At 30.1% G+C, this 14,076-nt stretch overlaps 2 protein-coding genes across 2 annotated transcripts; one reads left to right on the forward strand and one right to left on the reverse strand.

Moving 5' to 3' along the window:
• The first annotated feature begins 4,851 nt into the window (after positions 1 to 4,851).
• LOC7473320 (blue copper protein 1a) lies at positions 4,852 to 5,681 on the forward strand. Its single transcript, XM_002319006.4, has 2 exons — positions 4,852 to 5,120; positions 5,213 to 5,681. Exons 1-2 carry the CDS (start codon positions 4,958 to 4,960, stop codon positions 5,554 to 5,556), a joined length of 507 nt encoding a protein of 168 aa, XP_002319042.1. The 5' UTR covers positions 4,852 to 4,957; the 3' UTR covers positions 5,557 to 5,681.
• Positions 5,682 to 6,833: 1,152 nt separating this feature from the next.
• On the reverse strand, positions 6,834 to 9,178 carry LOC18104045 (probable LRR receptor-like serine/threonine-protein kinase At1g05700). Its single transcript, XM_024583821.2, is given in 9 exon segments — positions 6,834 to 6,934; positions 7,041 to 7,264; positions 7,383 to 7,454; positions 7,638 to 7,709; positions 7,817 to 7,885; positions 7,979 to 8,111; positions 8,219 to 8,691; positions 8,793 to 9,068; positions 9,153 to 9,178. Coding segments are annotated over 9 exon segments (1,446 nt in total).
• Positions 9,179 to 14,076: the final 4,898 nt, after the last annotated feature.

The raw sequence follows: 14,076 nt of genomic DNA on the forward strand, positions 1-14,076 counted from the left end.
GAAGAAAGTTCTGAAAAAAGGCAACTTGAAGCTTGAAAACAAAAGGTAAAGAAAATAAATGTTCTTTCATATTATATTTAGAAATGACATAATTGCAATACGAATCTATATTTTTTTGGTTTTTTTATTTAAAAAAACTTGCTTAAATTTTTTTTCTTTTTTTTTTATATTTGATATATTTTTTTTTAATACTTGACCTATTTATCAATACTTTTTTGTTCTTATCTTCATTTTTTTTAATATTATTTATTTATTTTTTCTTTATAATTGTTTTGAAAATAAAATTAATATTTTTTATTCTTTACATTTGAAATATTCATCACTTTATTACTTTATCTATCTATATAATACCTTTTGTTTTTATTTTCATTCTTTGGTAATTTATTTTTGTAATTTTTCCTTTTTTCTTCACACTTGTAATTGAAAAATTATTATATAAAGACTAAAAGAAAATGATGATTTATATTAGCAACATTATTCTATTTTTCTACCACATTAAAAAATACCTTAAAATTTAACATGTTTTTATTAACACATATAATTTTTATTTTATTTAATTATATGCAAACATTGTTTTTAATTCACAGTTATATTCATTAATCAATATCAAAAAAATACACTATGCATTTATTTATTTGCTCATCACCCAAGTACTATTCATGTGGAATAATTATCGAGAATATATTGATAATTATTGCCTAGTACTATTCATGTGGAATAAATGATAGCTATCGGACGGTGGGCGGGAACACACAAGATTTGAGAATATCTCATGCCTCCGATAAGACCACCGGCCACCCTCTCAAGTCCCCTTTAGAAATTGATGCCTGAACACATCACTTTATTTGTTTATATGCTTTCATGTTGAAAAGGAGATAAATGCTTCCATGGCAGTAGACAACTTGCAGCAGCTTGAGACGATGGCCCATTCCTTCTGTCTGCTTCCCTTTTATAAAACTCTAACCAAACCCGGAAAGGGACCATTCTTAATTTGGAGGTTAAGTTAATTTCATATTTTTGTTGGTAAATTGCCAATAAATTTTACCGACGAAAGTATTCCCTTGAAACATACCGGCGGAATTACAATGAAAAACAAAATAATTAAAATAAAGCAAAAAAAAAAAAATAATGACATAATAATTTTACCAATGGAATTATCGACGGAATAAATTCCGTCGATAAAATCGTTAGTAAACTGTGAATACTGTTCATCATGTCAATTACAAAGGGAATCACCAACGGAAAATTCTGTAGGTAGTTTCCAGAGAGCTCTGAAACCGTTCACTTTTCAATTACACTGTTAATTACTGTTCTTTACATACAAAATCACCGACAGATTGAAAAATTGTCGGTGTTATTTGACAGTTTTCTGAAAAATTTTGATTAAATTAAAATTTTAAATTAAATATTACAGACGGAATTACCGATATATTGAAAAGTTGTCGGAGATATTTGACGGTCTCTGAAATTTTTTAATTAAATTAAAAATTTAAATTAAATATTACGAACGAAATCTAAATATCAAATTAAAATTTCTGTCAATGGTGGTATTTAATACTGGTACTGAAAAGAGACCTGGGCTTTAAATCTGTCGAGCAAGACGATCATCATAAACAACCGATCGCAAAGTAGAGAGAAGCCTCGGCTCCTTCCTGTTACCAATCTAGTTAATTGGATTTTTTCGTGTAAATATCTTACTTAATTCAATAAAAAACATTGCTCAAGTCAAGTTTGGGATCTCAAATCTTTCAAGTTAACCTAATACTAGACATGTTTAATATAACTATGATGATACTGGTTTTCTTTTCTTCTTCTATTAATTATCGTGATTAACACTGCATTTAAAAGAAAGAGCAACGCAAGAATAGGTATTTATTACATGTGTATTCGTGAGAATTTTATTTTATTTGATTGAAAATATTATTTTTAGTACAATACTTATTAATACTAAAATAAAAATAATTAATAGTATTTTCTGAGTAATACTATTCAATGTTAGAATTGCGAGTATTATTTTCAGCTCAATAGTCATTAATATTAAAGCCATGAATATTAGATTTTTTTTGTGTGCAAATACTTACCAATATCAATATTTGAAGTATTATCTTTAGTTCAATATTTACTAATGTTGGAGTCATGGATATTATATATAGACCAATAATACAAGTTATCTCAGGTAAAATGTTTTAGGGATGTTGATATTTTTTTTTAGCATAATCTGTCTCATATCATAGAATCTCTGATAACTAGTTAAGGTTTTCTAGTGACTATATATAATATTAAGTGACGACTTCTTTCATAAGACTGGATCTTTTCTTTCAAAAAACAAGATGCCAAATATCTACCTTTTTAAGGTCATTACGATGTTGAGTACCGATAACTTGGTCGACTCTATCAAAACCTGGATTTTTTATAAAGAAAATATTATTTTTTTCAAAAGAATTATTTCAATTTTTTTTAAATGATGTTATTATTTTAGATTGACTCAAGTGAACTTCGGTCAACTTAAATTAATCCACTCAATCAATAACCCAAATTTTAAAACTAATTATGAATCAAATTGAGGTTAATAATTAACTTTGATAATTACATTGATTCAAATACAAGGAGCGAATAATCACCAAAGGCAACACTGGAGGGTAAATTAAGCTTTATATAGATAAATAATTACATTTGAGCATGTGTTAATATTTTTTTTCAACTCTGATTTTTTAATTTTAAATGAGATTCAATATTCATAAACGTGTGTTAATGAAAGAAAATGCATGTAGTTTTTAAATGAATTGTTTTATTTTAATAAAATGCAGCAATCCACATTTCTATAACAATGGACTTCAATAAATTTTACTAATTCCAAAGATCTCCAAAAAATAATGAGATATAACAGGAAATGATAGAAAAATAAAATAAAATAAAAATCCCCAAGCTACCTCGTAACGAAAGCACCAAGGTGGTAGTGGAAACCATGGCAACCATAAATCACATGCCTTTAGTATTTCCAAGAAGACATAGCATATTATAGTAAGGCATTATTTAATAAGGACAATTCAAGTGCGAAGCGAGGATAATTTTTTAAAGAGGCAAAACTAATATAATAAAATATAATTTTTTTTAATTTATTGTACATGAATTCTAAACATAAAAGACTTGCATGATTTAGTTTTTTTTATAAATAACTTACTATGTTTATATAGGATAAGAGGCTAAAAATAATATGAAATTAAATCAAAACTATAAAATTAATTTTATCTTTATAATACACCCTCTACTTTAATTTTAGTGTAATATCAATTCCCTGCTATCCTGTAACTATAAATGAGAGAATTGTCTCATTTAGTGTCATTTCTAAATTTTAGTGTACTATCAATTTCATCCACTATTGAAAATGAACATTTCTAAATTAACCATATACAAATTATTTGTATAAATACTAAATCCATAATAAATATTATTATTATAAAAAAAACAACATTTTCCTCTAATAATAAGTTTTAATCCATTCATAGCTAAATAAAAAAGCAACTAAGATGTTTCTAGAAAATACTAGAATAAAATAAAAATTATAGAGTTCCAGTATTAACATGTTTTACAAAGTTAAATGATAATTTTTTATAGCTAATGCAACAACTATTGTGTTATTATCAACTCATAGATTCACTTTGTCTTTAGACAATCTTCTACTTTACTTTAGTCACTACATATTATTATAAATATGAAAACCATGTTCTATATCCAATAATCAAGAGATACTATATGAAGTAGACAAATAGTTTTCAATCATTAACACATTTCAAGTAAGTCAACATTTAACTTATAATCCATAACAAAACTTAATTGACCAATTTATCTATATAGCCAATCAATTTTAAAACACAGTTGTTCATAAAGAAATCTTCTATAATCTTGTAGTGGAAAAATTCATTAGAAGTTTATACATTTCAGTTCTACTAGCTAAATCAAACAACTCTTTAAAATGTATAATTATAGTATTGACATTCATATTTTGATACTACTTTTGAATTTCAAGTGACATGCTACTAATATCATATATATAATTTACTCATCATTAATATGAAATTGATATTTACCGATAACTTTGTCTTCAACATCCTCTTTTAAGGATAGGAGGAATTCGATTTAAAAAACATATAACCTTCATTTTTGCTCAAAAACAATTCCCACGTTATAGTACTAGTCCAAAAAGTTTGGTTTAGTTAATTTGTTAGCAACAAATATTATATACAGGGGTATCGTTGTTATTTATGTTGATTTATCAATTTATTCATATGAATAAAGATAACAATTATTATATATATACACACGCTTATAATAAAATTTAGATAAAATTTTTAATAATAATAGTTTGATGTGCACTATTTTCATGCAAATTAATAGTATTCTCTTTCTATATCTCGTAGTTGAAAACCGAAGGGACAAAGAATACAACAATTGCAATTATCTTGAACATCCTGTAAGAAGCCAATACCGACAACTCTTTAAACAATGTCAATGATCATTAAAGCCCAACGTCAAATAAAGCACATATAGGCCTCTTTTGTTTACGAGAATGCCAAAAATATCATAAACTTCGTATCCACATTTGGCAGGGAAGAAGTGCATGATGTCGGTCTCTTTTGTTGAACAAGTCTCGCGTAGCAAACAACATCTGAATGGCCTCTAGCAAGGTAACTCACCGTGAAAGATGGATTCATCAATTAAAAAAAAGGGAGTCCTTGTTGCCAACCTACTAATTCAAGAACTGCATCGTGCCATTGCCGCCCATGCCGGGCCATGGGCTCGTCACAAAACTTAGACCCCACTATTTTTCCCCAGTCTATAAAAAGGCTGCAATATTTGAACACTTTGCAACAATCAAATCGCATCGCAAAAACATCCCACCAACGCCAATCAAAGAAGAAAGGAGGGAGGAGATTGCTTAACTAGAAAAAAAGTTGTAATGGCGTCTTGTAGGATATTCATGATCATCGCCATTGTTGCAGTCTTTGTTCCTTCAATCTTGGCAACAGAACATATGGTTGGTGACAAGAAAGGTTGGACCCTAGGCTTTAATTATCAAACCTGGGCTCAGGGAAAAGCATTTTACGTGGGAGACACACTAGGTATAGCTCAACTCTCTTTAAACAAACTGCATTCATATTTTACTACCACTGCATTCAACTTTTTTTCTTGACAATTTGATTTCTTGGTGCAGTTTTCAAGTATACGCCAGGAGCACACAATGTGTTGAGCGTTAATGGAACTGGATTCGAAGAGTGCAAGGCAGCTGATGATATCGTGCCCTTGACTACAGGAAATGATGTGATTACACTCTCAACTCCTGGGAAGAAATGGTACATTTGTAGTGTGCCCGGACACTGTGAATCTGGGAACCAGAAACTTTTCATAACTGTGTTGCCTCAACTGTCATCTCCAGCAACATCACCTTTTCCCGGCCCAACTGACACCTCCCCATCCGGAGCAGCAGGCAACATTGCTTCTACATACTATGGGTTGATTGCGGCCATTGTAGGCATCTTTGGGATGATCATGTTTTAATTTTCATAAAGATGTTGTCCAAGGATTGTTTATTCCCTTTACTATTTGTATTCATTCTTTAGATGTTGGTTTGTAAGCTAATTATATTTCAATAATATAGCACTACTACTCAACATTACCCTTAATATGGCTTTAGAACCAGCTGTTCAGCTCTTGTAACAACTTTATTCTGGACTGCCAACCAGAGAAACACTTGAATTTTCGGAGGGGTAGAAGACAAAATTCTTAATTTCCATACATTTCGATTCTTGCTCTATTGCTGGCTAAGGACCTGTTTCTGTTGGATAATATAACCCTTCACAAATCTCATTTTATAGTGTAAAGGATTTATCGATCCATAATATTATTGGAGAAATATATAGAACTTTTTTCTAATTCACATAAAATAATGAATTTTTTCTTATAATTACTCAAACACCTTCATATAATTTATATTATATTTAATATACATTTATTATACATTTAATTAAGATAGCATATGTAATTAAATCAAAATATAATATTTTTTATGTAATATAACTTGGTAAACTCAATTCTTATGATTACAATTGTGACTTAACAGCCCCAAAATGGAGCTATTTCATGTATATATCCATGTTACAGCCCTTGAATATATAATTCTTCAAGTTTCAGCTCATTTGTTTTTACTTTACAACTTTTCTCTTTTAATTGCGGTCGATTACGAGTCTTAATACCGCTTAATGGATGATTATCATTTATCAAATAAGCCTATGTTATACCTCAAATGGGATGGAATCCAATAATCTGAAAGGGAGTGGATCTAGCAGAATCCATGCTTCATTTTGCGATGTTGACATTGACTTCACTGCCCACTTGCTAAGGTCCTTGAATCGTACGGCTAAATGGTTTTTTCTACGGATCATTTCATCATTTTCTTTTGACAATTCAATCACTGAAAAGATTAATTTATTGTTTTGAGACTCAATTGAAAGGTTAAGAACTAAATTGATGTTTCTCCTAAATAACTCAAAATAGAGGGCAACTTGCAAATTTATCGCATCGGAGATTTGGACCTCCTACCCAGTTGAAATCCGTTTGCAAAGAAAATAAGGTATATTTTAAGGTACAAACAGGTACATTTTTCAAATAATGTCACTCAGTTTCCTAACACATGATCTTTGACTTCGTGGAGCTTGGATACAACATCTGCATGCATGGAGAAATAATATGCCGGAAAGGATATTTGAGGAAATAAATTAGTTAGGTGTTTTTCTCATCAGTCATTGTTGCTTCCATGTTCCTGTGGATCTGAGTGATTAATTACCCTCATTCGCGGCAGCTTCACCCATTTTACCCATCATCACATTGCCGGGTGATCCCTGACCCTGAGAAGGCATATTCGAGCCAGCAGCTTTTCCTTGACGAACCGAAAAAGAAAATGTTAAAAGTGAAACACGAAATTTGAATTGAAATTGAGATGTCGTTTATCATGTTGTAATTTAAATAGTTTTCTGATTGCTAACCTGCGGTGATTGCAGCTATGGCTGCTTTTTTTCTCCTGTAGTGCAATATAAATGCCACTATAGCCCAGAAAATCATGAAGCTTGGAATTGTGGTTCCAAGTATTAATGGAAGCTTGCTACTCTTTTTGCTGCTGCTTGAGGGAGTTGGTGAACTCTTAGTGCCATCTGTGCTTGTTGGCTTACAGGACTTGCCGGAGACACACAAGCCTGGATTTCCTGATACCCTGAAAATGTTCCAGGATACATCAGAACATTTGAATTAATCATCAAATTAAGAAACTACACCTTGAGAACTAATGAGAGATTTCGATAAAATTAAACTGTTCTTGCATAGGTACTCACACTAATTTCAACGTCTTATTACTTGATATTGATGGAGGTATTGGTCCACTGAAGGAATTATCAGCCAAATTCCTAGATTGAAGAAAAAGGAAAGGAAAGATTATTGTGTTATTTTTCGAAAATGCAAATCTTGTTTCATGTTTGCACCACACGACTTTTTCCTACAAATCACTCTTATCAGAAACCATGCCAGGAATCCTTACAAGAGCATTAATTTTTTAACAGCTAACAAGGGATCATCTGGTAGAATCTTACAGTTCTTCGAGGTAAGGAAAGGCTCCAAGGAAATCTGGAATAGGTCCGCTAAAACTATTATTGTGTAAATCGCTGAAATTCAATTGGAAACAAAATGCTAGCATTGTGTTAGAACACGAAGATATCAGAAAATGGTTCAACTCATAAGCAGTTTACTTAATGATTGATATATCACCCACATTGTCACAAGGGAATCCATGGAACTAAAATCCGGAAGTTGCCCTGAAAGACCAAAGCTACTAAGGTCCCTGAAAGACTCAAAAATATTATAAACAAGTAAAGAAAAAAAAATGAATACTTTGAAATTCTTTCTGATGATGGAAGGAAAGTAGATGATTTACAATGCTGTTACGTGAGGTATAACGTCATTGCTACAGCTAATCCAGTCCCATGTATATGGAGAAGGGAGACATGGATCACCATACCATCCTTGTAATACACTAAATTGCGTTTGGAGCTCCACTAAACCTCCCACTGAAAGACATGAAAAGTTATATGTCAGCATATTCAGAAATAAATCCAATATTAATTGTATCCAAATAAACCAGCTATGTTATTGGGTCAAAAAGATTAATGCATACCATCTTTGCTGTTGGTTCCAACTACTAGAGGATCGCTAACAGAAAAGACTTCCATGGCATTGATAAGTGGAGGAAGTGTAGAATCGAGGGTGGAAACCAACGAAAACGAGGTGTTTGAAGAAGCTGTATAGTTAATTAACATTTCTGTCACTTTTCCATAAGGTGGGATAATCGGCTCTGATTTAGGATTGTTATCGATGTAAATCCTAAACGATCTCTTCTGGGTGGTATCGAGATCGGTGACTTCTGAGAAATACAAGTTCATGTAGATTGCAGTTTTTTTATCTGCAAAATCCGGGATTTAAGTTAAACTTTGAGACAAGCTTGAGGTTGTAATAGCATTCTGCAAGACTGCTTCCGGAGGCTCTTCCGGTACATTAACTTCATAGGATATTGCTTCGCTTGCCACTGAAATTACCCCAGTACCACCGCTTTCTGGAACCCAAATGCGATCATAAACATCATCCGGATACCTGATAAATATCCACAAATTGTAAGAACTACGTGATAAAATGTGACTCTGAAAGGAAAGAACACAAGAACAACGATGGCCAAAGTATCGATCATTATGTACCTTACAGTTGCACTTGCACCATAAGCAAACCTGGACCTTACAAACAGTGCATATTTCGGATCAACATAGCTATACATTTTAGGATCCAAGCTCCTAACCTCAAGTGCGGATATAAATGGAAACTGGTTAGGTTGTGTTTGGGCAAGGCAGATGGTAGTCGCGTCACTTTCGACAACATAGACTACCTCATAATATAGAAGTTTATCAAGTGAGGTAATGACTTTGGTCCAGTGGTTGCCATCAATAAGCAGATCAAAAGATGGAGGGGATAGTTTTCTGTCGTAATTTCCATAGTAGAAGCTGGCACGAACAAGAAGTGGACCCTTGTCGACGCTGATAAAGTAACAATTCTTTTTCCGAGAGGTGAACACCCTAAGAGTGCTCATTACATGTGATACTGTGTTGCTAGATTGCACCACTTCAGAGAAGCTGCTTTGGAAGATGTCATCATCTCCCCTCCAAGTTATCGAATTTTCGTCAGTGTAAGACTCGGATGCTCCACAATCAATGCTAACTAGAGTTTTTGAAGTTTGAAATAGTTAGAAATTAGATGAATTGAGTAAATACTGAAAGTGGAAAAAAAAAGAAAAAGAAAATCTCACCATCTGCATTTGCTGAAAAAACAAAGAGAGCTAGGAAGAGTAATACATGGCAACTAGTCATGATGAACACCGAGAGGGATAGGATAGGACACAAGGTAAGAGGCTTAGCCCTTTGTTACTATATATGGAACATAATTATGAAACCGATCTAGTCGGTGGTTTGAACCGGGATCTTGAATGAGTTTGAAATAAAAAAAATCTGAATATGTAATAGTTTGGATACTCGTCGGGTCAATCTAAAATCCAGGTGATCCAGCGTAATCCAACATAACCCCGGATGAAACTTGAATTTTTCTTTTTAATAAATTTTAAAAATATCAACTTTTTGATATAGGATAGTTATACTATACTTTATATCTCATATTTTTTTTATAGGATAACTATATTATACTTTATATCCCATATTTTTTTGTATAGTCTATATTTACCTAAATTATTTCTTTAACTTTTTAATGTGGGATAATTATACTATATTTTATGCTAAAAATACATTCACATATATTATTTTCAATACTTTTTCTTATAAAATATTAAAACCTCAAATATAATTTATTTTTTTATTTTTTAGTGTAGACTCGGGTCAATCTGTGTGATCCAAAACCCAGCCACCTGATCAGATCAACTTCTAGGCCAGAATTAATAACTGGACACTAGATTCTGACTTTATATACAAAGTGGTAAGGTGATTAATTTTCTTTTAATTTCTGAATTATCATTATAAAATGGGCTTAATGTATACCAACTTGGGATTGAATACGTGCTTAAAGACGTGGATTTTATTTAATCAGTTTAATTGGTTTAGCAATATTATTGACATTGACTTCACTGCCCACTTGCATATATGCTAAGGTCCTCCAACTCTAAGGTATGGTTTTACATTTCATTCTGATTGTGCTATTGAAATTGTTTTAGTTTTAAATTATTATTTTTTAATATTTTAAAACTATTTTAATGTGTCAATATCAAAAATAAATTTTAAAAAATTAAAAAATATTATTAAACAATTTTTACCATACTCCAAACATATTATTATAACAGGAATGTGCTAGCCATGTATAAAAACAAGGAAATCGAAGAGTTGACAATATATATACATTTATAATTATAGGAATTCTCATCCTTACTTGTCAGGTAGCCATAACATACGCGTAATATCAAGGTTAATGCTTTAGGAGAGCTGATATGGTTTTAGACCAGTACTTCAACATTTTTTTAAAAAATAAAAAATCTAATGGAAGGTTATTTTTTTTATTTATAAAGAAGAAGTTCGAATATCTATAAGAAGTTCAAAGACAATTTCCCCATTATTTTCATTTCTCTAGCTATATATATATATAAGAGAAAATCACTCTTAAACTATTTCATTTCTCTAGCTATCAAAGTATAAAAATTAAACACTCACTTTTTTCCTCACCTAAAATAAGACAATCATTACCACAATCTTTATATTTACCGACGGATTTTTCCGTCGGTATTTGCACTATCATTCCGTTGGTAATTAATTTATCAATGAAATTACTGACGAAAATGTTCCGTCGGTAAATCTTTTATCGGTAATTTTTTGTCCGTCGGTAAGTCTGTTAGTAATCAAAAAATATTATTACCGATGGATTTACTGACGGAAAAAGCACGCAAAAAAAATTACCCGCTTCAGTCCGTCGGTATTTCCCTCAACAAAATACCGTATATAATTCCGCCGGTAATTATTTAAAAATATTTTTTAAAAAAATTTATTTTACAAAACTATAAAATAATTTAATTAATATAAATAAAAACTATATAATACTCAAAATGCTTGGAAAAAAAAGAAGAAAATCAACTCAAATAAATTTGCAACAAATAAATAAATCAACTAAAAATTGATCTCATATGAAAAAAAATCCTACAACAATATTCACACAATTATTAAGAACAAAAGCAATTAAAAACAAAAAAAAACAAATATAGTGAAAAAACACGAAAGAAGAAGAAGAAGAAGAAAAATCTTACCTTAATATAGTTGCAAGTAAAGCTAAGAAGAGAAAAAAAAAACAAATTTGTAAAGTATACTAATTAAAAAAAAATTGAGAAGAAATGAGAAGAAGACATACTTGAGCATGGAGAAGAAGAGAAGAAGTTGAGTAGAGAAGAGAAGAAGTTGAGTAGAGAAGAGAAGAAAAAGAAATGGATATTGATATTTTTATATATGGGAAAGAAGAAGAAGAAGAAGAAGAAGGAGACGAGTCTGTTGTAAAATTAGAGATTCCAGGCTTTTTATTGGGACGTTTTACCAACGGTTTTATCGACAGATAATTAAAAATTAATATTTTTAATCATTTCATCGGTGATTTCGTCTGTAATATTTAATTTAATCAAAAAATTTCAGAAACCGCCAAATATCACAGACGACTTTTCAATCGTCGGTGATTACATCTGTAATATTTAATTTAATTTTTAATCTAATCTGAATTTTTCAGAAAACCATCAAATAACACCGACAGCTTTTCAATCCGTCAATAATTTTATTTGTAATTAACAGTGTAATTAAAAAGTAAATAGTTTCAAAGTTCTCTGGAAAACATCTACTATCTATTGTGGGTGGTATCAAGATCGGTGACTTTCTGAGAAATACAAGTTCATGTAGATTGCAGCTTTTTTATCTGCAAAATCACCAAAGGCAACACTTGGAGGGTAAATTAAGCTTTATATAGATAAATAATTACATTTGAGCACGTGTTAATATTTTTTTTCAACTCTGATTTTTTAATTTTAGATGAGATTCAATATTCATAAACGTGTGTTAATGAAAGAAAATGCATGTAGTTTTTACATGAATTGTTTTATTTTAATAAAATGCAGCAATCCACATTTCTACAACAATGGACTTCAATAAATTTTACTAATTCCAAAGATTTCCAAAAAATAATGAGATATAACAGGAAATGATAGAAAAATAAAATAAAATTAAGATCCTCAAGCTACCTAGTAACGAAAGCACCAAGCTGGTAGTGGAAACTGTCTAGTAGAACAGGGATAGAGCTAGGAGAGGCTAGCAAGGGCCCTAGCCCCTGATTTTTTTTTTCTTAGCTTCCCTTGAATAATTTAAAATTTTAAAGTTAAAACTAGTAAATTTAAGTTTTGACCTCCCTAATTCTTTTTCCTACTCTTGCCTCCTTGAAAAATTTCTTGGCTTCGCCTCCCTGCTGCAGAAACTAACAGAGTAATATGAAAGGTAAAAGAAAAATTATCAACTTTATGTGAAAATGCACCAAAGCAATTAGTCATTTCTTTAAATGATTCATATGTAACCATGGCAACCATATATCACATGCCTTTAGTGCTTCCAAGAAGACATAGCATATTACAGTAAGGCATCATTTAATACGACAATTATTTAGGTACGAAGCTAGGATAATTTTTTTAGTGGGGAAAAACTAATATAATAAGATATATATTTTTTTAATTTATTATACATGAGTTGTAAACATAAAATGACTTATATGATTTAGTTTTTTTTGTAAATAACTTACTATAAACATGGAACGATCTTTATATAGAATAAGAAGCTAGAAGTAATACAAAATTAAATTAAAGCTATAAAATTAATTTCATCTTTGTAATACATCCTTTACTTTAATTTTAGTGTAATATCAATTCCCCTCCATCTTGTAACTATAAATGAGGGAATTGTCTCATTTAGTGTCATTTCTAAATTTTAGTGTAATATCAATTTCATCGAGTATTGAACATAAACATTTCTAAATTAACTATATACAAACTATTTGTATAAATATCAAATTCATAATAAACATTATATATTATTATAAAAAAGAACAACATTTTCCTCTAATATTTAGTTTTAATCCATTCATAGCTAAATAAAAAAACAACTACGATGCTTATAGAAAATAAAATAAAAATTATAAAGTTCCAGTATCAATCTATTTTACAAAGTTAAATGATAAGCTTTTATAGCTAATGCAATAATTAGTACATCATTGTCAACTCATAGATCCATTTTATTTTTAGATAATCTTCTACTTTACTTTAGTCACTAAATATTAATACAAATATGAAAATCACGTTCTATATCCAATAACCAAGAGATACTATATGAAGTAAACATTAATAGTTTTCAATCATTAATACATTTCAAGTAAGTCAACATTTAACTTCTAATCCATGACAAAACTCAATTAATCAATTTATCAATATAGTCAATCAATTGTAAAACACGGTTATTCATGGAGGAACCTTCTATCATCTTGTAGTGGAGAAATTCATTAGAGGTTTATATATTTCAATCATACTAGCCGCATTAAACAACTCTTTAAAATATATAATTATAGTATTGGCATTCCTATTTTGATATTGCTTTTGAAGTTCAAGTGATATGCTACTAACATTACATATATAATCTACTAATTATCATCAATATAAAATTGATATTCACCGATAACTTTGTCTTTAACATTCTATTTTAAGGGTATAAGAAATCAGATTTTAAAAAACATATAACTATTTTTTTTGCTTGAAAACAATTCTCACGTTATAGTACTAGTCCAAAAAGTTTGGTTTAGTTATTTTGCAAGCAATAAATATACTATATAGGGATATTGTTGTTATTCATGTTAATCTATTCATATAAAGATAACAATTATTATTTTCATATATATATACTTATAATAAAATTTAATAATAAT

Source organism: Populus trichocarpa, chromosome 13 (genome assembly GCF_000002775.5).
Source record: "Populus trichocarpa isolate Nisqually-1 chromosome 13, P.trichocarpa_v4.1, whole genome shotgun sequence".
Taxonomy (NCBI): Eukaryota; Viridiplantae; Streptophyta; class Magnoliopsida; order Malpighiales; family Salicaceae; genus Populus; species Populus trichocarpa.

What these genes read in the sequence shown, in the direction of transcription:
- LOC7473320 (XM_002319006.4), top strand. Translation starts at nt 4,958, where the DNA reads ATGGCGTCTTGTAGGATATTCATGATCATCGCCATTGTTGCAGTCTTT. An exon ending in TTACGTGGGAGACACACTAG is followed by an intron (nt 5,121 to 5,212) that starts GTATAGCTCAAC and finishes TTCTTGGTGCAG; the next exon opens with TTTTCAAGTATACGCCAGGA.